The 24,421-nt window shown below is 56.4% G+C and overlaps 14 protein-coding genes across 14 annotated transcripts; 6 read left to right on the top strand and 8 right to left on the bottom strand.

Annotated features, from left to right (window-relative positions):
* Window positions 1-261: 261 nt before the first annotated feature.
* On the bottom strand, window positions 262-1,092 carry PHYSODRAFT_361328 (hypothetical protein; the record flags this gene model as incomplete). Its single annotated transcript, XM_009533208.1, has 1 exon — window positions 262-1,092. One exon carries the CDS (start codon window positions 1,090-1,092, stop codon window positions 262-264), a length of 831 nt encoding a protein of 276 aa, XP_009531503.1.
* Window positions 1,093-1,301: 209 nt separating this feature from the next.
* On the bottom strand, window positions 1,302-1,922 carry PHYSODRAFT_303366 (hypothetical protein; the record flags this gene model as incomplete). The annotated part of the gene is made up of 1 exon (XM_009533207.1): window positions 1,302-1,922. The coding sequence occupies one exon, from the start codon at window positions 1,920-1,922 to the stop codon at window positions 1,302-1,304; it is 621 nt and encodes a 206-aa protein (XP_009531502.1).
* A 548-nt stretch (window positions 1,923-2,470) lies between these two features.
* Window positions 2,471-3,001, top strand: PHYSODRAFT_437719 (hypothetical protein; the record flags this gene model as incomplete). Its single annotated transcript, XM_009533206.1, has 1 exon — window positions 2,471-3,001. A coding segment is annotated over one exon (531 nt), but the record flags the coding sequence as incomplete, so codon positions are not given.
* Window positions 3,002-3,388: 387 nt separating this feature from the next.
* On the top strand, window positions 3,389-5,119 carry PHYSODRAFT_511164 (hypothetical protein; the record flags this gene model as incomplete). The annotated part of the gene is made up of 1 exon (XM_009533205.1): window positions 3,389-5,119. One exon carries the CDS (start codon window positions 3,389-3,391, stop codon window positions 5,117-5,119), a length of 1,731 nt encoding a protein of 576 aa, XP_009531500.1.
* Window positions 5,120-5,673: 554 nt separating this feature from the next.
* PHYSODRAFT_256167 (hypothetical protein) lies at window positions 5,674-6,507 on the bottom strand (the record flags this gene model as incomplete). Its single annotated transcript, XM_009533204.1, has 1 exon — window positions 5,674-6,507. One exon carries the CDS (start codon window positions 6,505-6,507, stop codon window positions 5,674-5,676), a length of 834 nt encoding a protein of 277 aa, XP_009531499.1.
* A 233-nt stretch (window positions 6,508-6,740) lies between these two features.
* On the bottom strand, window positions 6,741-7,604 carry PHYSODRAFT_511674 (hypothetical protein; the record flags this gene model as incomplete). The annotated part of the gene is made up of 2 exons (XM_009533203.1): window positions 6,741-7,207; window positions 7,277-7,604. 2 exons carry the CDS (start codon window positions 7,602-7,604, stop codon window positions 6,741-6,743), a joined length of 795 nt encoding a protein of 264 aa, XP_009531498.1.
* A 552-nt stretch (window positions 7,605-8,156) lies between these two features.
* PHYSODRAFT_388440 (hypothetical protein) lies at window positions 8,157-8,850 on the bottom strand (the record flags this gene model as incomplete). The annotated part of the gene is made up of 3 exons (XM_009533202.1): window positions 8,157-8,293; window positions 8,384-8,719; window positions 8,778-8,850. Coding segments are annotated over 3 exons (546 nt in total), but the record flags the coding sequence as incomplete, so codon positions are not given.
* A 1,338-nt stretch (window positions 8,851-10,188) lies between these two features.
* On the top strand, window positions 10,189-10,647 carry PHYSODRAFT_562478 (hypothetical protein; the record flags this gene model as incomplete). The annotated part of the gene is made up of 1 exon (XM_009533201.1): window positions 10,189-10,647. The coding sequence occupies exon 1, from the start codon at window positions 10,219-10,221 to the stop codon at window positions 10,645-10,647; it is 429 nt and encodes a 142-aa protein (XP_009531496.1). The 5' UTR covers window positions 10,189-10,218.
* Window positions 10,648-10,990: 343 nt separating this feature from the next.
* On the bottom strand, window positions 10,991-11,539 carry PHYSODRAFT_511356 (hypothetical protein; the record flags this gene model as incomplete). The annotated part of the gene is made up of 2 exons (XM_009533200.1): window positions 10,991-11,287; window positions 11,336-11,539. 2 exons carry the CDS (start codon window positions 11,537-11,539, stop codon window positions 10,991-10,993), a joined length of 501 nt encoding a protein of 166 aa, XP_009531495.1.
* A 1,449-nt stretch (window positions 11,540-12,988) lies between these two features.
* On the bottom strand, window positions 12,989-13,219 carry PHYSODRAFT_373767 (hypothetical protein; the record flags this gene model as incomplete). Its single annotated transcript, XM_009533199.1, has 1 exon — window positions 12,989-13,219. A coding segment is annotated over one exon (231 nt), but the record flags the coding sequence as incomplete, so codon positions are not given.
* A 2,006-nt stretch (window positions 13,220-15,225) lies between these two features.
* Window positions 15,226-18,208, bottom strand: PHYSODRAFT_286731 (hypothetical protein). Its single transcript, XM_009533198.1, has one exon. It carries the CDS (start codon window positions 17,246-17,248, stop codon window positions 16,754-16,756), a length of 495 nt encoding a protein of 164 aa, XP_009531493.1. The 5' UTR covers window positions 17,249-18,208; the 3' UTR covers window positions 15,226-16,753.
* Window positions 18,209-20,491: 2,283 nt separating this feature from the next.
* On the top strand, window positions 20,492-20,998 carry PHYSODRAFT_511799 (hypothetical protein; the record flags this gene model as incomplete). The annotated part of the gene is made up of 2 exons (XM_009533197.1): window positions 20,492-20,680; window positions 20,882-20,998. 2 exons carry the CDS (start codon window positions 20,492-20,494, stop codon window positions 20,996-20,998), a joined length of 306 nt encoding a protein of 101 aa, XP_009531492.1.
* Window positions 20,999-22,043: 1,045 nt separating this feature from the next.
* Window positions 22,044-22,232, top strand: PHYSODRAFT_389715 (hypothetical protein; the record flags this gene model as incomplete). The annotated part of the gene is made up of 1 exon (XM_009533196.1): window positions 22,044-22,232. A coding segment is annotated over one exon (189 nt), but the record flags the coding sequence as incomplete, so codon positions are not given.
* A 1,303-nt stretch (window positions 22,233-23,535) lies between these two features.
* Window positions 23,536-24,318, top strand: PHYSODRAFT_511601 (hypothetical protein; the record flags this gene model as incomplete). Its single annotated transcript, XM_009533195.1, has 2 exons — window positions 23,536-23,880; window positions 23,950-24,318. The coding sequence occupies 2 exons, from the start codon at window positions 23,536-23,538 to the stop codon at window positions 24,316-24,318; spliced, it is 714 nt and encodes a 237-aa protein (XP_009531490.1).
* Between the last annotated feature and the right edge of the window lie 103 nt (window positions 24,319-24,421).

Here is a 24,421-nt window from a genome sequence, read left to right as displayed (position 1 = left end):
GGAGTTTATCTAGCGGTGGAGACTTTCCGAGCGGTGGCCAGCCATGGATGAGTCGCACGTGGTATAAGGCGTCGGCCTCGACGTCGACATCAGCGGCATCTCCTGCATTTGCACTCATGAAGTACTGACACGATAATAATATGCTGGTTTCGTGGTGTTTGGCAACTTGCTAACCGGCCAAGAATACCCCTTTTTCAAAATTAGTCGACCATAACGAAGACGAAGATTTGTGTTATCGATAAATGGATTAAGCTGCTTCCTCTAGCTGTCGTTGATTGTCTGCGCGAACTCCAGCACCAGTGACGCACTAATTCGCGGAGGTGTTGGCGATGCTTTGCCTTGGCCAAATACGAGGGCGATGGGTGAAGGTGGAGACTTCGGTGTCGCGTTATCTCCATCCACGGTTGCCGTGCCTTGGTCATTTGATACTGAAGTATCTCGTGATGCACCGAAAGAGGCGGCGGAGCTCTTGCGGCGCACGTTGCCGTCTTCGTCGACATAGGTTTGTGACCTCGGAGACGGCGTTCGCACGGTGTTCTCACTTGTGGTTTCGACGTCTGGATCGAGCTCAGAGGCGTCGTGCCAGAGTTGTGATCGCTCTTCGTGGCGGGTATTTTGCTCCACCAGAATGCTGTGCTTCCGTTCGCGAAGCTGGAGCTGGAACTGCGTACAACGTCGCACACGCTCTTCGCGAGGAATGGGTCGGTTCATTTCCGACTCGGACACTGAGCGCGTGGCCAAAGGTGATAAGCGCACGCTCGAGAGCTCGAGCACTGCGGAACTTTGCGGTTTATCGTCGTCCAACTCGGTTGAGAGGAACTCCAGTTTCCCGACGGAAGCGCCTTGCATGAGCATTGGCTTGGTGACAGTGCAGGAGCGGCGAATAACTCCGTCCTGGTCAATGAAGTCCACGTTTGTCTCCAGTGGAGTTGAAGCGAGTCTTTCCGATAGCGAACGCTGTAGCTGCTCCATCTTGCGGATTGCAAGGGGTCCAAGTGGCGTTGAAAACCTCGAGCTTTTGAGTATGGAAGGTCGTGAAACAAAGTGCGACGCACCGATGCAGCCCCACTCATTTGCATCGGCTAAGAACATGGGGAAAGGGGAGGTCGTCAGCGCTCACATTTAGCCAGGGTGGTTATATGATCCAAGAGAACCAGCATCGGGTATTGTGCTATCTTCAGCAACATTTTCTCGAAGTCAAGATCTTAAATCTCTCTTTCCGACGATGGATGATGAATACTGCTGCTAGTTTTATTTATCAAAATGAACGAACTCATGGAAGAATGCACTGTGGCCTCTACTTAGCAGTATTCGTGTGGTTCTTCAACTGTGGTGGGGGCTGGTGGCGGTGGAGTTTCTGGCGCTGGGACAAAGCCCTCCTGGTTTACTTGAAGAACTTCAGGTGGGGTGGAAATTCGACGACGGAGGTTCCCCTCCTCGTCAACGTAAGTGTTGGTTCGTGACGGTGACTTGGCCGTGTTGTTCTCCGTCAAGTCCACGAGGTTGGTGAGCTCCGCCACTTCTTGCATATGCTGCTGGTGCTGACGGGCCACGCGCTCGGCCGCGCGCAGGTTGACGTCCTCCAGCCACTTTTCCTTGTTGAACTTGCCCTGGTACTTGAGTGAGGCGTTGGCTGAACGCTTGCGCTCGGCGTCAGCGGCCAGTTGCATCGTGGCTCGACGGCTATTGCGCTTCTCCAGAGTCCGCGCTTTAATCGACGTGTGCGCTTGGTCGTCCGTGGTCAAGTCCATTGCGTTTTTGATCGATGCGCCGCGCTGGATCATGCGGCGTGTCACGCAACTCGATCGCCGCAGAACGCCATCTTTGTCGAGGTACTCGGCCTTCCAGTCCAGTTCCTTGGCGAGGTTTGGCTCGGATGTCGACGTCATGGGCGGCGACTTGAGCTGTGAATACGGCGACATCGCTCGACGCTTTGAAGAGGACGGAGCTCGACAAAAGCAGGAATACCGCCTTTCATCCAGGAAGGGATCGATGTAGCTGTCTATCAATAGTCATCAGTCTTGGTGATCTTATGCGCCGTAGCTGAGTAGAACATGCATCTTGTTGAGCACTTTGGTTCTGATGCAACGGATCGATAGCACAGCGTCCGGATCAGTGTTCGGTAATCGAAGACGAGGCTACTTCGGGCGCTTGAAAAAGCTTAGAGATCTTGTCACTCATGTAGTATTGTGAACAGTTATCAACAAATTAACAAAACCGTCGGAGCACACCTGCATCCCCCATGATCAAGAAAATAAACTTGACAATAAACTTGATGCGAAAAAAGAAATATAAAATAGTCATATTATTACTTACGCAAAGCAATTTATTTACCAAAAAACACCATTACATCCAATCACAACCCCCCAATCCACCATAACCCCTCCTCATTGGTCCAAAGTCCCATTTCTTTCCAGATTTCGTTTTCCAATAATTCCCTCCACACAATTCGAACCGCCCGAAATCCACCATGGCGAGCTCCGTGAACGTCTGCAGCTTCTTCTTCGAGCCCGTGCTCGACGCGGACGCGCCGCCGCCGCCTGAGCCCGCGCCCGAGGACCCGAACGCGCCCAAGAAGCGCGGCCGCAAGAAGCGCGCGCCTCTGGGGGGCGGCGCCAACCGCCACCTCTGCCGTCTGTGCCAAAACGTGTACACGCAGGCGGCCAGCACGGGCTACACGAACCTCTTGACGCACCTGCGCATCAAGCACCCGACGTGGGAGGACATGTTCCGCGCGCAGCAGCTGGAACCGGCTACTGTAACAATAACCACCTCGGCGCCGACCAATGCGGACGCGACCACGTCACCGGAAGCCACGTTATCGGCAACTTCAACTACAAGTGTCCTCAAGGTGCGACAGACCGCGGGTCGCAAGCGCGGACCAGTTTACGAGCACTTTGAGGACGTCCCGGCGTCCCCCGGCACCAAGCACAAGAAGATGCGCTGCCTGTACTGCCACGAGGACTCGCCGCAGATCAGCGGACGTCTGAAGCTGCACTTGTCCGCCAAGTGTCCGGAAGCGCCGGAGGACGTCAAGGCCAAGTACGCGGGTGCTGCGGGACTCGTCTCGAATAAGAAGGAGGCGGCTGTCAAGGTGGGCACTGTGGCCATTGCGGACACTTTGACCAAGGCGGTTGAGCCGACCAGAGTGGCCCCCCATGTGGTCAAGTCCATGCCCGTGGCTACCCCTGAGAAGGCAGCGATCAAGGCGTTACCGATCAAGCAGCAGTCGCCGGCTCTGAGGACGCCGACTCAGGCCCCTGCGCCGAAGCCGATGCCCATGCGCGAGGCTGGTAACATCCGCAGCTTTGAAGAGAAGCTGACGACCGCTTTGGTCGCTACGAACGCACCCTGGAGCTTGCTGGACAATGCCGCGTTCCGTGAAGCCATGGAGATTCTGCGTCCGGCGTCGGGCAACTTGCCGTTGACTGCGGCTCGCGCGCGGACGGAGGTGTTGGATCGCCTTGCGCAGAAATACGACCACCAATGCCGCACCTCCTTAGCTGCTTCGAACGCGGTCACGTTGGCGATCAATAACACTGGAGCTGGCGATAGTGAAGCGAAGAAAACGACGTACGTGGCACTGGATGAGTGGCGACATGGATTTGTACTGGCGGAGGGTAACGGCGCCGCGGCGTCGCCTTACGTTGCTGAAGTGCTCTCGGCGCTGTCGTCGCTGCCGTGCTCAAACTCCGGCACTAAGGTCTTCATGGTCACGCCGACGTCGGGCGCTTACGCTCGAGCACGCCAGGAACTGCTACGCACCTCCAGCGCTCCGACCAACCCCTTCACGCTCACGGGCGTGTGCATGACGCAGCAGACGGCGCTGCTACTTCACGAGTTGATTATCACCAGTCTGTCACTGGAGGAGGCGCTCGACAACGCTGTTCTTACTGCTGATGCCCTGCACGTGATGCCATCGCTGCGTGAGCGTGTGATCCGGGAGGTCTTCTTGGAGAATGACAGTGCTGATGTCGAAGGAGACGCTAGCGCCTTCGCTCAAGTCTCGGTTACAAGCTGGCGCTCCATCGCGATGGCAGTGAAGCAGGCCACTCGTCTCGAATCCTTCTTACGCGCAGCGATCGAGCAAGAGAAGCAGGCCTCGTCAACGCCGTCAGCCATCCTGCGTCAGTTAGTAGATGTGGGCAGCAGCGATATGGCGTGGAACACGCTGCGTCACACTGCGCAGCTTCTTGCGCCGCTCAACTTCCTGTCGGCGCTGAGTGAACTGCAGAGCGCTACGTCTGGCCAGATGCTGGCGCTGTGGATCTGGCTGTTCGGTGCTGCCAGTCGTTCCCCGCTTCTCGACGGGAACTCGGGCGCCATAAGCACCAGTTTCCTGCAGCGCATGGAGTGCTACGTGGGGGAACACTTCATGGCCTGCTTGGTGCTAGACCCTCGCGTCCACGGCGCGGGTTTGAGTGTGTCTGGACTGCGACGCGCGCGCGGCGTCACCGTTCGCGTGGCGACTGCACTGATCCCGGGCTTCAACGAGAACAACTTTATTCGCTCGTACAACGACTACATGAAGCAGTCCGGCGACTTCGGCGAGCCTGGAGTGTGGAACGCCGCCAATACGGCCAATCCGATGGAGTTCTGGGGCGACTACGAGGGCGATCCGCTGCACAACCAGCTCGCGATTGTCGCCAAGACGGTCTGCGCGTATGTCCCCCACACCAGTTCGATCGAGGAGCTGTGGGCGGCTCACGCGCGTAGAAGCTCGAGCTCTTCGACTGAAGCCGCGACTGCCGAAGCTTCCCAGCTGCACGAGAAGTGCACGAAGGTTCGTCACAGCGTCTCTGTCAGCGCCCGCGCCGATGTCAAGAGCGTCGTGATCAGGTTCCAGACGCTGCTGGAGGGCGAGAACGAGCCGTCCGCCGAGGAAATGCTGCAGTCCAATGCTGCGGCCCAAGACCCCAGCGAGCAGGAGGGCGGCGCGCTCAATCTGTCGGTGCGAACGGTGCTGCAGAGCATCCAGGACGGACTGGACGAGGACATGGCGGAAACGGGAGCTTCGACCACGAACCTGGACGCTTCCTGGTTTGATATCAGCTCCACGGGCCTGGACAAGATCCGAGAGACGATGGAGAAGTTCCTGAGCGCTGCCATCCAGCAGTAGACTGGGTCGCTTGGCATTTACTTGTCATTTCACGGCAACTGGGTGTACCGTTGATACAAATACATTATCACAGTTCGAATATGTATCGAATTCATACAATACGTTTCGTCAAATATGTACGGTACCTACGTCATCACGGTTTGAAGGATCGATCTTGAAGCGGCGCGGCGACGGATACCATCTCAAGCAATTCGCCGGCATGGGTCAAGCCTACAGCAGCGTAGTGGCTCGCTGCTGCCATCCCCGACGACATCCAAGCGTGCACAACAAGGAGCCGCTCGTGGTCGAAGACGAGAGCTGGAAGCGCTGGAGCTCCTACAACCTCATCCACCACCCGTCCGCGTCAGAGCTGCAGTCGCACCAGAAGTACACCCCTCCGACATACGTGAGCTCCACACAGCAACCCGCCGAAGCCGTCTGGGAAGTGTGATCAACGACTACGACTACGACTACGACTAGTACTAGGCAAGGCGTCGGGGGGTCAAGTGATTTAATTTTTTCCTAAAGCAACAACAGCTTCGTCGTCCTATCGCTTCTCCTTAAGCTTCTGGGGCTCATTTACGCGAGGATTTCTTGCTACGCGACTTCTTCTTGGACGACCGACGGCGTGACGAGGACGACGCACCAGAGCTGCTTCGACGTTTGTCGGGGCTGCTCTCGTCGTCAACTTGCTCGTCGTCTTGCTCCTGTTTCTGCTGCTGTTCACCCTGCTGCTGCTGGACTTCGTCGTCATCGTCGACATGGAAGCTGCGGTTCGCTGTCGATGACGCATCCAAGAAGCTGTCCGTCACTGTAGTGCCCATGAAGCTGTCTGCCACTGTAGCGCGGTCGATCTCTGTGTCCCGGAAGACCCGCGTGTCGTCGCCGCGGAAGTACTCGTTCACGGACGCGTACGAGTCCTCCGCGGACCTCGCAGAGAGCTGCGTGAGTCGATCCACGTCAAATTCTTCGCTCTCAGCCACGTGCTCCTTACTCTCTTGGTCCTGATCTTCTTCTTCATCACCGTTCGCGTCTTCCTTCGCACTGCCGAACACTTCGTCGTCCTCTTCGTCCTCCACCAACTCCGTCGTCTCCTTGCGAACAGCAAGAACCGTGTTCCGCTCACTCAGATCCCAAATCAAAGTCCCATGGTCGACGCTGGTGCTGCCACTCGGTTTGCCTCCTTTCGCAGCATTGCTGTTCCCTTTATCGTTATCATCCGAGAGGTCGAGCGACAGCTCCGCCTCGTCCTTGAGCTGCTCACGCCGCTGACGCCACGCCTCCTCCTCAGCCGTTGTGGCCTCTGCGTCATCGTCGCGCTTGCCGAGTAGTTTGTCCTCTAGCGAGCCATCCAGAAGGTCCTCAACCGTGCGCTCGCGCTTGGAGCAGCAATAGCACGAGTTCCCCATTCGTATGGATGGTATCTCCGCTGCCGATTGAGCTTGGCTTGGCCACAGTCGGATACCTGCGGCCCTTGAGTCTTCACGCCGCTTGGAACAGTACCTAAGCGACTATTGACCAACGTTGACGTATTGGTATTGAGCGTTTGGGACCAACGCGCGTGCATTTGATAGCTTTTATGATAGATAGGTAGGTAGATGTAGAGTCCTCCGTGACGTTCAAGTCCATGGTCAAAGTTCATTTAGGAGAAGTGCTTGAGCTTCTTGGTGGGCGAGTCGACGTTCTCGATCAGTATCTTGGGCTTCCGGCTCTTGGGCGGCAGCTTGTGCTTCCAGAGTGTGCAGTTGGCCAGGTACTTTGGGCATTTGTCGTGGCGGTTGGTGCCGCGGCACTTCTCGTTGCCAGTCTTCTCGAAGCCCTCGCACCAGGTCCACTGGTAGTGCTCACAGCTCTTGACCTTGTGGCCTTCGAAGCGTGTGGGCACTACGCGCACAACCACAGGCGCGACGTCCTCCATCAACTGTCGTTCCAGAGCTGTTGGCGTGAAGGTCTGTCCTTGACTAGCGCATAAAGCTTGGTGGGCTCGGCGCTTGGCCTCCGTGCAGCGGTTGCAGATCTGGAACGAGTGCATGAAGCGTTCCAGATCCAAATGACCGACGTTGTTGATGTCCAGCGCTTTGAAGAGCGTCTGCGCATTGGGCGTCACCACTGCGTTGGCGTTCGCTGCCGCTGGGGTCGACCCACAGCAACTCGCGTCGTTCGAGTGCTTGGAGTCACTTGAGCTACTGGAGCTTTCCTCCTTCACGTGGTGGTGGAGCAGCAGCTGCTGGAAGCGCGGCAGCGTCAGCACCTTCGTCACGGGATCGCAGAACTGGTGGAAGATCTGGACGAGCTTGAAGTCGGCAATGTCCGGCGTGATGGCTAGACGAGTGACCTTGTTCCCAGTGGCAGCCGCCACAACGGAAGTCGCGGAGGCTGCGCGCTGGACTGGGAGTCGTGGCTTGATCGGCGCTGCGATCTTGATCTGCGTGGTCGGGGGCATGGAACCTGTTCGACGCTGCATGGGGGCGATCGGGACGCCGTAACTGGCGTTCATCTTCCTCATCGTGTTCACTGCAGCTGCTGAGTTGGCCATCGCCATGGCCGCAGCGAGCTGCACGTTGGTGCTCGCTTGGGCCTGGATCTGTTGACCAAGTTGACCTGGGAACAGCGCTGCCTTCGTCACGGGCGAGAGCGCGTCTGGATTCAGGAAGAATGGCTGAATCTGCTGTCCGTAGCTGTCCAAGAACTGGTTCGCTGCTGCGGCGTAGCCTGACGGTGAGAAGTAGTCGAACGGAACCTGAGCTTGATCTTGAGCGCTGTTGGTCGCAGCTGTATCGTTTGATCCGGTGGCTGGAGGCGCAGCAGTGGCTGTAGGGTACGGAAGAACCGGTGCAGCGGGGAACAGCGCTGGATTCGCTGTGCCTAGTATCGTTGCAGCGACGGAGTTGCTACTGCTCGCGCCGCTGTTGGCTGCGTTCGAGAGCTCAAAGGCTTGCTGCTGAGCCACGAGGAAGTTCTGCGAGCTGTCGTAGATGGAGCTGATCATGCTGATCACGTCGGGGGCGCTCTGCCCCGCAGTATGGAGCATTGCGTCGCTGAGTCCGCGCGACGGAGAAGGCGCTGGAGATGTCGTCGAAGTCGTTGAGACCTTGGACGGTGACTCGACCATGGCATTAAGCTCCGCATCAGTAAACACAGGAAGGTTGTAGTCGTCGTCATCCGAAAGCATGAACGGTTCATCGTCCCCATCCGCTGCTTCTCCTCCTTCTTCTTGTCCATCTTCTCTTTCGTCTTCTCCTTCATCTTCATCCTGCACCTCAAACGCTTGCTGAAGTGTTTGACTGATCCTGCGTTTACCACGCGGTGACGTCGTGAACCCCGGTTCATACACACACGTAGTGGAGAGTAACGCAAAGCGTGCTGGTAGCGTGGCCGTGGGCGTGCCATTGGCCTTGGCGTTCTCATACTGCGCCAGCCACCCTTCCTTGGAGTTGTTGATCAGGTTGGTGTCGAGCTTGAGCCCGTGCTTATTATCAGGAGGCTGCTTCACCTGAACCTGAGCCTGTTCTTCTTCGTTCGGTTCTTCTTTGAGTATCGGACTGAGAGGCTCCAGCTCTGCAGCATCGAGCAGATCGTCGTCCTGACCTACACCCGTGGCCGCCGCTAGGTCCCACAGATCTAAAGCACTCTGATTAGAATTCGTACAAATATATTGTTATTTACTATGTGCACGTACCCTCGACCCCCTCGTCATTGTTGGGGGCGAAGAACGTGTCGAAGTTGAGCAGGTCCGAGTCCATATCCTGCATCGTCGAGTCGAGGTGCGAGCTTGCTGGCTGAGAGGCCAGTTGGCTTTTGACCTTGGACACGCTCTGCGGCCGACACGGTCCCATGCCGATCAACCAGGAAGTCAGGAGCTATTCCGAGCCACCGCGAGCGCCAAATTTAGTCATGTTGAAGTGCTACGTACGGGGCTGAAGTCTTATCGCTCCACGCTGGCCATAAGTGACGCTATATTGAGCGCGTGAGCGCTCTATTTCCACTTGGTGCTGCTACTGCTGGCGCTGGCGTTGACCCGATCAAAATACCGCTGGAAAGACAGTGTACAGCCAGCAGTGGCTCGTCACAATGGCATCTGTTTGGATCGTGGAAGCCCACGCGAGAGTTTGCCTGCCGACCTGCCTGTGAGCTAGAGAGCGCTTTGCGTTGTGGCTCTTGGGCGCGCAGAGGCGCGTAGCCACCTCGAATCCAGCGCAAAATTGCCAGCGCCATGAGATCCCTGGGCGGACCGCGGCGGATCCGCTAATGATGTCATGTCGACTTCCTCGAACGTTGCAGTGGGATCCGTTAAGGATAGGCGTTATGGGTGGGCGCGCTCGCTTGGACAGGATATGTAGTTTTGAAACGATACTACTTGACATTTGTATATGCTAAGTTGAAGCGGGGCACATGGATACGCTGAACATCAAATGCCAGAAGTGTAGCCACCCTGCCTCTTGCAGTTTGCATACTGAGCTACTCCAAGGGGCGCCTTCGGCGCTGCCAATGCTGCAGACCTCGCCTACAGATGCATGTAGCGCTCCGCCCCGGCAAGTACTGCGTGAGCTCAAGCAAGTGGTCACCTCGGGCGGAGATGACCAGCGTGAAGCTGGCCGCGAGCTGAAACGGTTCGTGCTTACTCGAGGGTGCTGCGGCTGAAGCAAGCATTGCGTTACTCACGCGGGTCACGGCGATCTCCTGCAACGTTGCATTCGCATTGGAGGACTCACTTGGTGAAGGCGATGAGCGTTTGCGGTGAGTGAGTGAAGGCCGTGAGTGAAGCTCGCCCGAAAATCCGAGTCCTGTGTGAGTAGGTCGGCTCGCCTTTTAGCGATCCCAGGCGCGATTTGCCGCGAGCGGGCTCTCGATTTTTAGTCCCAAGATGGACCGAGGGATACTGCAGATGGATTCACAAGGGATATCCGTCATCTGATCGCCTACCAATCCTAGCGGCGCGAGTATCTTGCCTCGTCACTGAGCTCTTCGGTGTGCCTCACAATAGTGTTCACGCAGCACTTGCCCAACATGCACAAGTGTCTGCCTCTTGGAGCGCGGCAACGCGCGCCGCGAGGATGTGCACTTGTCATGGCACAACAACATTTGCCTCCGAGCAGCAACACTAACCAGTACAGACAGACATGAGCCAGACCAACGGCGTCATCCCGATGGAGCTCCGCTGCACGTACCGCAGCAAGCCGTGCCCGAACGAGCGCGCGCGCAAGCGCAACGGCACGCTGCACAAGCTCTGCCAGACACATCGCATCAAGGCGAACAAGACCCAGCGAGACATGCAACGTCGCCTGCGCGAGCAGCGGCGCCAGGAGCAGCTCGAACGCCAGCTCGCAGCCATGCAGTTCAACGGTGAGGAGTTCCAGGCCATTGAGCTACTCGACGAGTTCCTCAAGACCGACATTCCTCTGGAGCTCGACACGGACACGGAGCTCGACAAGTGGGACGTGCTGCCTGAAATCCCGGACATCCCCGAGCCGCTCGAAGAGCCCGTGGACTTGAACCCCGAAGACATCGAGCTGCTGGTGGCGCTGCTCGGCACGAGTCGCACCTCGTAAACCGCTACTACCGCTGTCAGGAGTCCAAAACCAAGACCACCGCTCATTTATAAGCTGCACGACGTTGAATATGAACCAGCCTGCTGACTGGAGCTCCAGTGGCACGCGAGACCGATAGATAGAAGGCCAATTTGACCTAGAAACACCTGTTTGTGATGACTTTAAGTAATGAAGTCCAAATACACACACACACAATGAATCAATGCTTGTCACTCACTTAGTTGCTGGTACGACTCGACTTTGTATTTAGTATGGTATAGTAGTTGATCGCATGCATGCACGTACGACTAGTTGGCGTTCGGAATAAAGTAGTCCCTCAATTCAATTCACGGGGGGGGGGGGGCTAGAGCGTCACCGACCAGGCGTCGTCGAACACGGGCACGGACATGGGCGCAGGCAGCGTCAGCGCCGAGGGCGTGGTGGGCGACACGGGGCACACGAGACTCTCGTCCTTGAGCATGGCCGTCATGGATACGGGCGGCGGCACCTGTCGCGCGTTGTCGGTGGAGCCGCCGAAGAGCAGCACCTCGAGGATGCGCATCTCCAGCAGGTCGAAGTTGCCGACCACGACGCTCTGCGGACTGTCGGCGCTCGTGCGCGCGCGCTTGCGCGGCGTCTGCGGCTGGGTCTGGTCCCGCGGCTGGGTCTGGTCCCGCGTCTGCGTCTGCGTCTGCGTCTGGCCGGCGACGGCGGCTTGCTGCTGCTCGAGGATGCGCTTCTTGCGCTTGTGCAGCCGCTGCTGGTTGGCGTTGGCCTTGCGCCGGTGGAAGTCGCAGAGCTTGTGCAGCGTGCCGTCCAGCTTGGTGGCGCGCGGCGCGTCGCAGAACTTGCTGCGGTACGCGCACTGCAGCTCGCGGGGCAGCGGGGCGTGGGCTTGGGCGGCGGGCGTCATGGCTCGAGCACGTACGTGTCGCGTCTTAGTCTGAGTGAGTGTGGGGCTGGCGACGTCCGAGCGGCTCGAGCGTTTTTTCCGGAATGACTGACAACACTTCGGCGACTCTAGCTCCAGCTCGGCCGAGTACTATTATGCGCCGCGGCTCTGCACCGTGTAGGCATTTGCCGACCGTCGCGGTCGTCAGACTTTTCGCGATGACCCTGACGCTTGATGACCCCCCCGGGGTGATGAGCCGGAAATAACTTGCGCCCAGTATGCTGCCGACCACAGAGATCTTGGTGTGGCCCACGCCGCGGCCGGCTCTGCGCGCGGTATTTTGAATTGTGCTCGCGCCGCCCGGGCTCTGCTGGCGCCGCCTAGCGCGCCTGGGAAGGTTGCGTCAACGCGCCCCGGCCGAGCACGCCAAAATTCCATCGTCCGGCCCCAGGACTTGACTCGAGGACCTCAAGTCTTGAGGTCCTCCGGGCGTCCTCGGCGTCAAGTCATCAGCGCGCGCCCGGCGGGCTGCTTGCTGGCCAGCGGAGCCCCCTGGCCGTTTAGGTTCACTGCAGGAGACTGCGGAGTCCACACTGTGGACTGTGGACTCCACAGTGTGGCGACTGCATTGGCTGCCACCGAGTTGAGTTGAGTTCAACAGTGCTGGTCAATACAACGATAACCCGCAAAGGGTTAAAGGCTAAAGGCGGCGCTGTGTCGGCGGCAACGATTTGTTGGCGGCTTTGGTTTGGCTTGCGGTGCTGCCTGCAGGCGTAGCCACGTCATTACGGGCGAAGTGCGCCAGTCAGTGTTTCAGAGAGGTGGACGTCGCCCATCTCCGCGATATAATTTATACGGTACACGCTGACGATCGGGGCGAATGCGATTACACAACTTCAAGAATCCGCCCAATCGAATCGAGTCGCGAGTTGCGTCCACAGATGCATACAACGAGCGCAAATGGGAGGCCGAGGAGCTCGTTGCTCCATGGTCGGGAATCTCGGCTCGAGATGAGGATCGCTTCACCACGTCGCAGTGGAAGACGCAGGCGCTGCTGGTAGAGAAGAGAGAGAGGGAGAAAAATAAATAGCAACGGTGACTTGAACAGGAATTTACGATGGGAGAGCGTTGTGACTTGACAAGGAGAGCGCATTATATTTGTACGATTTTCCACTGCAATTCCACGGTTGTCTACACGACGATCGAGCTCTTGCCGTCCGCGCTGCTCGCGCTGGGCAAGAACGACTCGAGCGGGGGCAGTGTCTGCATGTCCAGCAGCAGCAGCAGCTCCAAAAAGTCCATGTCCTGGGACCCCATCCGCTGCAACGAGAACTCGCTCGCGCCCACAGGAGACGCGTGCTGCGTAGCGCCGAGTCCGTAGTAGCAGTAGCCTTCAGTGGGCGAGTGCATGATCGGGTCCACGATCGGCTCCACTCCGAGGCGAGGCTTCTTGATCGGGGGATCGAGAGCAGGCGCAACCTCCTTCATTGGCTCACAGAGCTGCTGGGCGGACCGCTTCTCGCGCTTCCGCTTGTGTAGTCGCTGCTGGTTCAGATTGGCCTTGCGGCGGTGGAACTCGCAGAGTTTATGGAGAGTTCCGTCAATCTTAGTGGCGCGGAGGTTGGTGCAGACCTTGCTGCGGTAGCCGCACTGCATGAGCAGTGACGCGGAGGTGGGGACTTCGTCAAAGTAGGCATTCATTCTGGTGGGGTTTAATACGTAGTTGTAGTGCTTGGCCGCAAATTGAACGATGACCCGTGCGTGGATCCGAGCTTGACTGGAACGGGTCGCCAGCCCTGAAGAAGTATCTTTGACCAGTGATTTTTTTGCTGTTTGTGGCCGGAGCGGATGAGTGACCACTTCTGGAGCGGATGAGTTAAAGTATCCAGGCGGTCTCGCCAAAAATGGGTTCAACCGGGACTGGTTGAAGTGGATCGACTCAGACCTTCGCGGTAAAATGGAAATGAATGCGGTTCACTTGACGCTGTCTTCCTTCAAGGGGTCACGGTGAGTGACCAAGCTCGTACGGTACCGCGCCATATTACGCTGCTATCTGCCTCACTTTGGTCGTGCAGTGCGCTCTGTTCCTGCCAGCAGAGACTCGCTGACAGGACCAACTTGACACTCTTACTCCTAGGCACAGAGGGTTGTCTACAGCTTCGATGGTATCTTCGGCAATTTTTGCGTGCGAGTCGACCGACTGGCGCCACAACGTCAAGCTCGCCGCCCGGCTATCTGTGCTGGCCCCCCCCCCCCCCAATGGAGTTCGCCGTGACGAGTCGTCACTGACGCCCGCCAGTGAATGGCTGCGGATTGCCGACGAGGCACGAATCCGTTGATCTCGAGGCACGAATCCGTTGATCTCGGGCTGCTGCTTCAAGCGTCCAGAGCACGGGCGTGCAGTTTGGATCCGAGAGGACTCAAATCTCGGTGGGTATTGTATGTCGGTGGTCAAGCATCTGCATGAAGAAGCTGATACAAAAGTTATTTTTGCTCCGCTCTGTCCGATGTCAGCGGGGCCGATCCGCTGGTAGCGGCCCACTACTGGAGGCGGCCGATATATTATAAAGTAAGCGCGATTTTTTTCGGGCGGCTCAAAGATTCTCTAAGCATGTATCCTACGCTCATATTTCGTCCCTCGTCCTGTGTCTACTGTACAGTGTACAGTACTGTTCAAGTCCAGCTCAAGTAGCATTTGAAGAGTGTGTCACGAGGACAAGCGTGCTTCTACAGGCTACAATGCTACTAGGGCGAGGAGCGGCGGGTCATGGGCCGGGTCGCCGTGAAGCTGAAGACCCGGAAGCTGCTACTGGGAGATACCTCGGAGGGAAAGAGGGTTTCGTGGCGTCGTGGCTGGATTTCGGGGACGGATGGCATGGTGGGCAGCTTCTAGGGTCGCCCGAGTGAACGGTTCAAGTCATCAGAGAGGGTGAGCGGGAGATGAGCGGCACGGATACGCGGATACGCAAGGATCGCAGGATAAGGATCGAGAGAGGTAGGAGTAGCGAAGAGGTCAGTCGTGATTTAGCTTTGGGAACAACAAGACAGAACGTTTTGCATGTATTACTCTGCTTAGTAGTTGCTGCTCTTGTCCGTCTAATCCTCCTCGCCCGCACAGACACGGCCTCAATACGGCGGCGACCGGTCCCCACCCAAACTGACTCGCGACAAGTGTCGGCAACTTGCCGACGACTTGGTAGTAATGACATCCCGGAATGCTGTGAGCCTTACTGCACTTCAGAGAATTGTTTTCTCAAGCCTGCCTTTTAGCTCAAGTGGCGAGGTGAACAGCAAAAGCAAGAGCGATGTACAAGTATATACGCTGAAGGGTGTACATATCTGCCCGATCGCTTTAGACACAGTATGGAAAGTAAAGTCCTGGTATAACCGCCCATGAAGGATTTCATTTTCCTACAGTACTACACGATGATGGAGTCCTCATCCTCGCAGACTGCCACGTTTGGCAAAAACGACTCGAGCTGAGGCAGCGACTGCATATCAATCAGCAGCCATTGCAGGGTATCAACGTCCTCGGACCTCATCCGCTGCAATCCAAACACTTGCGGTGTGGTTTCCGCTTGTCGAAACCCGCGGAGGTTGATAGAGCCATCGATAGACGAGCGGGCAGAATGGTAGACAACTGGGTCCACACTCAGGCACGCTCTCTTGCTTGGATACTCACTCGCTAGCTCGAACTCCTTCTTGATCAGGTGGTCTTCGTCAAACTCAAACGCCGGCTGAGCTGCGCGCTTCTCGCGCTTACGCTTGTGCAGTCGCTGCTGGTTCAAATTCGCCTTGCGCCGGTGGAACTCGCAGAGCTTGTGAGGGGTGCCGTCGATCTTGGTGGCACGCGGGTTGGTGCAGACCTTGCTGCGGTATCCGCACTGCATGAGCAGCGATGCGGAGGTGGGGACTTCGTCGAAGTAGGCGTTCATACTTGTGAGTTTGAGCACGGTGGCTGTGATGGTTGGCTGCAAGTTGAATAGTGGTGGAGACCTCGTCGACAACCTAGCCGAGTGGCGAGTATTTGTCGAAGTCTCCAATATTTCCGTTGTCGGTGTGCACCATCTTGAAGGCAGGGCCTGTCAGTGGAGTGACAATATCCAGACTTGTCAGGGAAACTCAGCTCATCAGTTCCGCCAAGGGGGATGTACATATTATATCGTCCCGCAACGCGAGACTTGCGTGGGCTTCGCAGTGCGAAGTTCGCACTGTTCTTTACGGCAGCGGCGAGTACGATAAGTAAGAGGAGCTTGCTCTATGGCGGCTGACCTTGTAGGGGATACGAGGACAGTTTTTAAGAGCTCAGGTTGATGCTCATTCACCTGCAACAGCGAGGTTGGATATCGGATGCAGTTCGGAGTATGTCATTCATTCGTTGGTAGACTTGCCTAAAATGAATGAAGCTGCGAGTTATTTCATAAATTTCACAGCGAAAACCTGGTTCTTACGCAAGCCTTGCACAGCAAAAACGCAGTTGAGACGGACGGACAGTGTAGCAGTTCGGAAGGTAGGAGTTCCACGCGCCTTGTGACGAGGCACGAATCGAGAGATGGCAGCGAACTGCTGCGTGAGGATTTTTCTATTGAGGATCGCCATAGTGTGGCCATTGCCATGTGGGAAGGAGCCGCTGGGAGATAAGTGTACGCTCGGCCAAAAGCCCCGTAAGCAACGAAGCACCGTTAGCAGCTTGCTGCCAAATATGGCTGTCGGTCGTAACATTGCTTGGCAACAGCAAGTGACACCTGTGACAGCAAATGTAATGCGGCTATTGCATCGGCATAAGACATAGCTGAACTGCCTTGGGGGTCTTCATCTGCAATATTGAAGAGAGATACTTTCCAAAGTACGGTAACTTACCTCATTTTTGGCAGCACGCATTGGGCTCGTGCAACGAAACCGAGGATACCTGAGCTGTTACAATGCAACTTGCAAATATCATTCCTGACTAGCAAGGTTGACCGCTCGGTGAGCGGGGATACAGTAATGGGCCATTTGAAATGGCTCGCGCGAGTGATGGGGCGCCGATATACTTTACATGTTTTATCTTCCGGCTCGAATACGATTCCCTTTGTACAGTACGCGGAGAGCATCATGGACATGAGACCGACAAACCAACTTGGTTTAGCCAAGGCGTGGCCCTATCGTCCTATCGCAGTCTTCATCGTGGTAATTGATCTCACAACTTGCTGATACCATTTCCTTTATATGTACACACACCAACTGTCTAAACGCTCACACGTCAACGAAGTTTTCATAGTCCACGGAGGCAGGCGGCGCGCTTGCAAGAGGAGGCAGCGACTGCATGTCCATCAGCAGCAGCTCCAGGATGTCCATGTCCTGGGACCCCATACGAGGCAATAGCGTCTCGCCAACACTGGAAGTCTGCTGCGTGGGGTGTTCGTATCCGCCAAGTCCGTAGTAGCAGGTGTCATCGGTGGACCAGTGCACGATCGGCTCGACACTCAGGTGAGCCCTCTTGGCCGAGTGATCCTCCGCAGCCTCGAGGTCCTTCTCGACCGACTCGCGTAGTTCTTGAGCGGCTCGCTTCTCGCGCTGTCGCTTGTGCAGTCGCTGCTGGTTCAGATTAGCCTTGCGGCGGTGGAACTCGCAGAGTTTGTGCGGGGTTCCGTCTAGCTTGGTGGCGCGGGGGTTGGTGCAGACCTTGCTGCGGTAGCCGCACTGCATGAGCAGCGGCGTGGAGGCTGCGGCGTCGTCGAAGAAGTTCATCTCGGGCTGGCGAGGGGTCAGTTTAGTAAGTCTGCTGGTTTGGTAGTGAATTGAGCAATGGTTGGTGCCTGGAAGGAGACGCTGAAGAAGAGACCTTAGCCTGATCACGGTGTCTGCATTATTCACTGCCCGTCATGTTCGTCTCGCTTCAACATGGAGGATATCCAGGAGAAATTGTTGCTCTTTGACTCGGCGCATCATGCCGCCGTATATATCGGCGACTCGCGATGCGCTCGATGTGATAAATCCAGTCGAAGGAGACGGATGAGCAACGCTTCGATGGTGCTTTTGTAGCTCTACCACGCAGCTCCACCGAAAAAAATTGTAGTCTGCGCCAGCCGCGCATGGATACATTCCCCACTCTCTTGACGCATCACCCCGGGGGGGGACCCCGATTGCCAGCAAGCACGAATCGACAGGCCCACCACGCCATATCTCGATTCGTGCCCCAATCGGGAAGACAACCGTGCTTGCAGTGCAAGCACGGTTGTCTTGCAATCCTTGCAGCTGTAGCAAGCCGACGCCAGGACCGGATCTCGTGGCAAAAATTGAATACCATCCTAGCAAGAAGGTTGGGGCGAATGCTGGTAAAGTCAAGCCGTGCAGCTCCTTGGTCACTATTATTGTCACGGTCGCTCTCATTAGACGGGGTAGTCCCTGGTGCCTATCGGCGAGAGCTTTATCGTTCGCGGAGACAACGGGAATGAGATGGGGCGCCATCGACCGGGTCGTATTCCTATGATAGTCTGCGAGTCGTACATGTAGACGACACGTACAGTGACCGCTGTTCGGTAACCAAGTCTCTTCTGTTAGAGTAATGTACACCCGAAAGCACAGTGTATGCGTAAATCAACAGAGCACAGTACACACGTATATTGTTGCCACGTAAATAAATCTAGGACATCTTGCTTGCACAACGATCGAGTTGTCTTCGTCTACGGAGGTCGGGGAGTTGGGTGGAAGCAACAGAGACAGCGGCTGCGGCTGCGCGTCGAGCAGCAACAGCTCCAGCAGCTCCATGTCCACGATCGCGAGGCTCGTGGGGGTGGTTGGCTCTCCGGCGAAGAACCCGCTTGGGTAGAACTGGTCCAGCGGGGCTTCAGCCGCAACGTAGGGGATTGGATCGGCCGCGATCGGGTCGGTGGGGATGTCAATGTTGAGGCAGAGCTTCTTGGTCGGGCGGTCCTCCTTCGCCTTCGTGGCAGCCTCGGGCTTTCGGCGCGCGACGCGCTCTTCGCGCTGGCGCTTGTGCAGCCGCTGTTGGTTGGCGTTGGCCTTGCGGCGATGGAACTCGCAGAGCTTGTGCAGCGAGCCGTCGATCTTGGTGGCGCGCATATTGGTGCAGACTTTGCTGCGGTACCCGCACTGCATGAGCAGTGACGTGGACGTCGGGGCCTCCTCGAAGAGGGCGAGCATGCTGGTGTTGAGTGGGTGGGTGTGGGGTAGTTGCCGCAAATTGAGGAATGAGCGGTGACAGTCAGCGGCGCATCCCTTGGGCCTCTGCTGCAGTTGCAGTCCCGCATCAGTATCATTTGACCGGATTTCTGTGTGAGTGTGGCGCAATCGCAAGGCGACTCGCCGTTAGAAGTACAATACTCGCAGGAAGCTCGCATCTGCGCTGACGGATTCTCGAAGTTTCCCCCTGATTAGGCTTGACATGCTGGATACGGTTGAGTCGCGCCGCGCGACTCAACCGTACACGCGCGACTCGCGCGTGACAGGCGAGTACAATACGTGTACTGCTGCCACAGCAACTACGGTAGGAGTCGAAGTCTCGGGTTGGAAAAGTTGCTGTCGATCGACGGCAGCAGGCTAAGACGCGAGCTAACTGCGAGGCGACAACAGCGTCGCTGTAGTGCATGCGCCAGCCTCAGCCTCAGCCTCAGCTACACCTCATTACGCTGCTCTTCGCAGGCAGCAGTGGGCCTTGATTCAAAAATTGACTTTGTAACGACGTCATTAGGGCGTCAGCGATCGGCCGAAAAGGCAGGGTCTCAAACTGGACTCTTGGGCCACTCCCCCCGAGGGATGCGCTCACGGGGCAATGACGCCTGGATGCGAACCCGCCGTGAAGGATAAACTTCACCGTCGGTGACGCCGGCGCGAGTAGATTCGATTGGATCGGTCTCGTAGTCGGTAGAGCTGCTGTTTCTATGGTCACGGATAGTCATGGGCCATGAATATAAGCAGCAGAGATTCGACCCCGCTATCCACGAGGGCCACCGGATGCCTAGCTGGTCTTTTTGATTCAAGCACTACAAAGGCTTTGGAATGCCAGCTTGAAGGGGCCTTGCTGTTTCCAAGAACGCGCGTTGCCAAAGCTATCAACAGCAGGAGGACACCCTCGGGCATTCAGCTGATATTACTAACCTGCGTTCAATCAACGCTGAAAGATGTAGCTCGCTCCAGACCATCGATGGTAGCCAATACTGTAGCACCATGGACATGCACCGGTGCACGAGAAACAAATTTGTAGGTCGTCGCGGCGGGGCTCGATGCGGTGGTGCAAGATGCCGAGCCGAGCAGCTACAGTATTATCCTCAAAGTGCAGCAGCTGATGCTGTTGTCGCTGGAGCTTTACGGTTCGAACTCCTCCAGCTTATTCTTGCGCTTCAGCTTTCCTGCGTGAGCGCGGCCAGGGGGTGCATCTGGCAGGGGCAGGGCCAGACGCACCCAAAAATTCCCACGATCACGATTCCGTTGGCGACCAGCGCGTCAGCAAGATCGCTTCTGTACCGCCACCCACTCAATGCAGCACACCGATTAGGATCTTGCCATGAGCGACTCGGCGACGCCCAAGCTGCGCGCGTACACTGTACAGTCTACGGCGCGAGTTGCGGCGGGGTCAGCGCCGCCTTTGCGGCGCCTGCGAGCTCGAAAAGATAGGGAAGTGTCCAGTGAGGACAATTTCTTGGCCGTCAAGTGGACCATCGTTGCCGATTCAGTTGATTGCCGTGCTGCACGCACGCACATAGCCGACACGACGTTTTCCAGTTGTTGATGCGAGTATTGTAAGCAGCCTGCGATTGCCCATCGCCCGGCGAACGGTGGGCAGACAGAATCCTGGGGGGCGCCGCCCATACGGTCTTATCTCTGGTCGTCAGGGCCCGTGATTCAACTACCGAATGGAGAGTGGAGATCCCCTCCTCCATTCCGTCCGCTTCCCGACTGTCGGCCCGACACAGGGTCATTCATTAATCAACTTGCAGCCAACCTCCCTCGACCGCTTTAAACACAGCAAGCATGTTCCCCAGCTACGACGAGCTCCCGACGGCCACGTCGCTGCTCATGCAGTGCGGCTATCGCAGTAAAGTCTGCACCAAAGCGCGCGCCACGAAGATCGACGGCTCGCTGCACAAGCTCTGCGAGTTCCACCGCCGCAAGGCCAACGCCAACCAGCAGCGGCTGCACAAGCGGCAACGCGAGCAACGGGTCAAGCGACGACGAGCTGAAGCGGAGGACGGTCGCCCAGCGAAGAAAGAGTGTCTGGCCGTTCGGGACCCAGTTGGCTCCATCTCCATGGATCCCATTCCGTTCGATGCGGTCAACCCGCCGCTTGACGTCGCCAGCAAACACTATGGATGCCCCTCAGGCGTCTTCGCTGAAGATTTCACCTTCTCCACGGCCTGTGAGCCCGTGGATATGGAGCTGCTGGAGCTGCTACTACAGGATGCGCGACCGCAGCCGACCGCCACTTGTCCGCCAAACTCGCCCGTGTCCGTGGACGACGTGAGCTACATCATCGTGTGACCATATATACATTCCACCACCTAACGTTAAACCGCATGTATTTTTGATATACCCCCGAACGAGGGTAGATTTACCTCCTGGGAAAACTAGGATATCAATGTCGTCTACATCTAGCGTAGTGGCGCATGCCCCAGTCTTTCGCTGGTCAATCGCGCTCGCAGTTGCCTTGGCGAGTCGCCATCGATGTCGGGTCTGCAGCAAACAGGAACAGGTTCCGAGAACTAGTCATCTCCAAGATATCTAGATACATGTATTATATTATATCGCGCCATTGTCACTGCATTCAATGACGCAGGAATGCTGATCATGGAACTCACCCAAAAGATCAAATGTGAATGTGTGTGCTCAAGATTCGCTCAAGCTGGTGGATAGACACCAATGCTACCAGCCAGATCAACGCGGAATGAATGTACGGTATCGCAGCGATTGCAGGGCGCGATGGATTCGAACGCGCGTTGATGATACAGTACAGTACTGAATTCCAGCTGCAACTTGCCGCCCCTGAGAGCGGTCGCTGATGCTCATCCGCAGATGCGGCTGCATGCATCGCTGCAGTACATGTAATGAGGCTACAACCGATGGATTTACATATATTGCGGTCGTGCACGCTGGCTGAGGCTGCTTGAAAACCTTCAAGTTGGGTTTCCGCTGGTGCTTGCATGCTCTGGTCAGATAGATCCTTGCAGTAATGAGTGACCTACTGAACTGCCGTTGACACACTTGACTCCAAAAGCGTCCAGCACATCAAGTGCCGCGCTGGACGCTGCAGGGCGCATGCCAATAATATGGCGCAGATAAGCTTCACATGGCGAGGACGAAACGATTTGCGCAGGCACCAGGCACGCCCAAATCCAGGACAAGTTGGATGAGCGATGGTCGCTCTCGCGAGGACGGACAGAATCCTGCCGCGCGCTGCCCACAGACGGATCTCGTCACCAATTCAAGCTCAAGCTACAGTAGCTGTACAGTAGAGCGCTGATCCAATCGTTACCCGCCCGCCGGTACCATTTCTCGACTTGCAACCATCACCGCTTACTTCTTCCCCATGTTCGCTGCCTTTGATGCAATCCCGACATCCACGTCGCTGCTGATGCAGTGCGGCTACCGCAGTAAGGTCTGTACCAACGTGCGCGCTACGAAAATCGACGGTTCTCTCCACAACCTCTGCGAGTTCCACCGTCGCAAAGCAAACGCAAGCCAGCAGCGTCTTCATCAGCGCCACCGCGAAGAGCGACGGAAGCGTCGACCGACTGGGGCGATCGAGGTTCGCCAGAAGAAGAAAGCTTGTTTGACCAGACAACAGTCTCTTGTTGTGGGCCCCATTCCCTTCAAACTCGACGATGCCGAAGAGCCCAACGCCTCTGGTTTTACACAGACCGATATGGACATCCTCGCTTTGCTACTCTCCGACGTCGACCCCCCGAAGGGGTGTGCGATGAGCTCTCCAACGTCGCTGGGCGATAGTAGTAGCTCACTCCTCGTATGACCCAGTAGCTTGCATTCCAGTCAACGTTGATGTAGTTCTGTCTAGACAAAACCACGATCCACATACACAGCTCATTAGCTTGCATCGATAAAGAGTGCATGGTGTCGGATAACACGTCCTAAAACGATTCCTAAAGTGTCCTAATTGTCCTAAAAAACTCTCGAAAATTACCGTGAGATGTCCTAAAACTCGTATAATCCTTCGTAACAGAATATAATAATTACGTCCTACGAGCTGTCCTAAAACCTAGTTTTATGAATATTACGCGTTTTATTGGTGACCACAATGTGTGGTACGCGTATTTTAGAGCGTTCGCAACGTTATTTACGCGTAATTACGGGCTCATCCTAGCCACTCGTCGAATGTCAGACCCCACAGTGCAGTGCTGCCAGCAATTTCACTTTTTGCAGCCTAAGTGTGAGAGCCCAACCTTCTTGTCATGGACCACGGCGGGTATTCATTCTGTGTTAAGCGCACATGCCCGGAAACAAACACGATCTACTACAGCTGCAAGAAGTTTCGTGAGGGATGCAAGGCAAGACTGATTGTCCGAGGAGGAGCCGTCGTCGCCGAGAAGAGTGTGCACAGCTGTAAGGATGAGCCCAAGCCAGAAGTGGTGGACGTGCGCAAGGAGATAAGAGTGGAGCTCCAGCGCTCTAGCATCACCAAGATGTCAACCCCACCGGCGGTCCTGCGGCAAGAGGTGTACGACGATCTCAAGCTTCGCTACGGCGGAGAAGGTATTGCGCTCAAGATCATCCCTGCGGAGCCGGCCGTCTCTATCATCAAGCACACGCGCAAGGATTGCTCTGGCGGTGATGTCTTTGAAGCCATTCTGACCCAAGCTGTTCGGTGCGTGAGTGACATGGATGCGAGGGCCTTTCTTCAGTTCAGCGTTGTCCACCCCACCGCCGCGGGCACCGGAATGCAACGTCTGATCGGACTGGCCCATCCCGACTTGGCTCGAATTCTACGGTACCCGAAGATCACGCTGTTCATTGACGGAACATTTGCGGTGGTTCCTAAGCCGTTCAGTCAGTGTCTGATTGTGATGGCTTTCGAGCCTTCTGTCGACCTCTACGTGCCTGTTTGCTATGTACTGGTGCAAGGCAAGTCCCAAAAAACGTACTGGCGGGTTCTCAACGAGCTCGTGATCCTGAGCAACCGCCAGCTGGAGCCCGAACATGTCACGTGTGACTTTGAGTCCGCCCTTATCAACGCTGTGCTGGAGCAATTTCCGACTGCGAACCTCGTTGGGTGCCTGTTCCACTGGAAACAGGCCCTCCGTCGGAAAATGCTTGAGCTGCGGCTACCCGAAGACCAAATCAAGGACGCTCTCAGCCCAGGAAAGCTCGACACTCTCACAGTTATCCCGGAGGACCAAATCGCTGAAAAGGTGTGGACTATTTTTTGGGGTGACCAATTTTTTGTGTCTGACCTATTCTGATAAATGGCTGCATTGTAGGGTGTGAGGTACGTGAGGAGTATTGTCGACGAGACCGGCGCGAAAACAAAATGGAATACTTTTTGGAACTATTTCCTCAAGACCTGGACGCAGCGATTTGATGTCACGACCTGGAACGTTCATGAAATGGTGCGGTGCGGTGTTGACATCGTTAACCGCACCAACAATCCGCTGGAAAAGTACAATCGTGACTTCGCGTCGCGAGTGGGTACACACCCTAGCCTGCTTACCTTCATTGAAGGCACCAAGCAAGAAGCAGCCCGCTATCTCCAGCGCATTGACGACATCAAGAAGGGACTCCAGACGGCTCCGCAGCATGCTCCGCCAGTAGTGCCAGGCATCCCAGCTGGCTATGCGGACTTTAAGTAGGATAGTACGGTGTTCAGACGCTGATAATGCAGTCCTGCTTCAACGAGAGCCCTTGCTAACGAGTTGCCAAAAAATTCCATTTGTCCTAATAGGACAGCTCCCA

This window comes from Phytophthora sojae (assembly GCF_000149755.1).
Source record: "Phytophthora sojae unplaced genomic scaffold PHYSOscaffold_6, whole genome shotgun sequence".
NCBI classification, from domain to species: domain Eukaryota; phylum Oomycota; class Peronosporomycetes; order Peronosporales; family Peronosporaceae; genus Phytophthora; species Phytophthora sojae.
The sequence above is the reverse complement of the archived record's forward strand: the minus strand, read 5'-3'. Positions and strand labels throughout refer to the sequence as shown.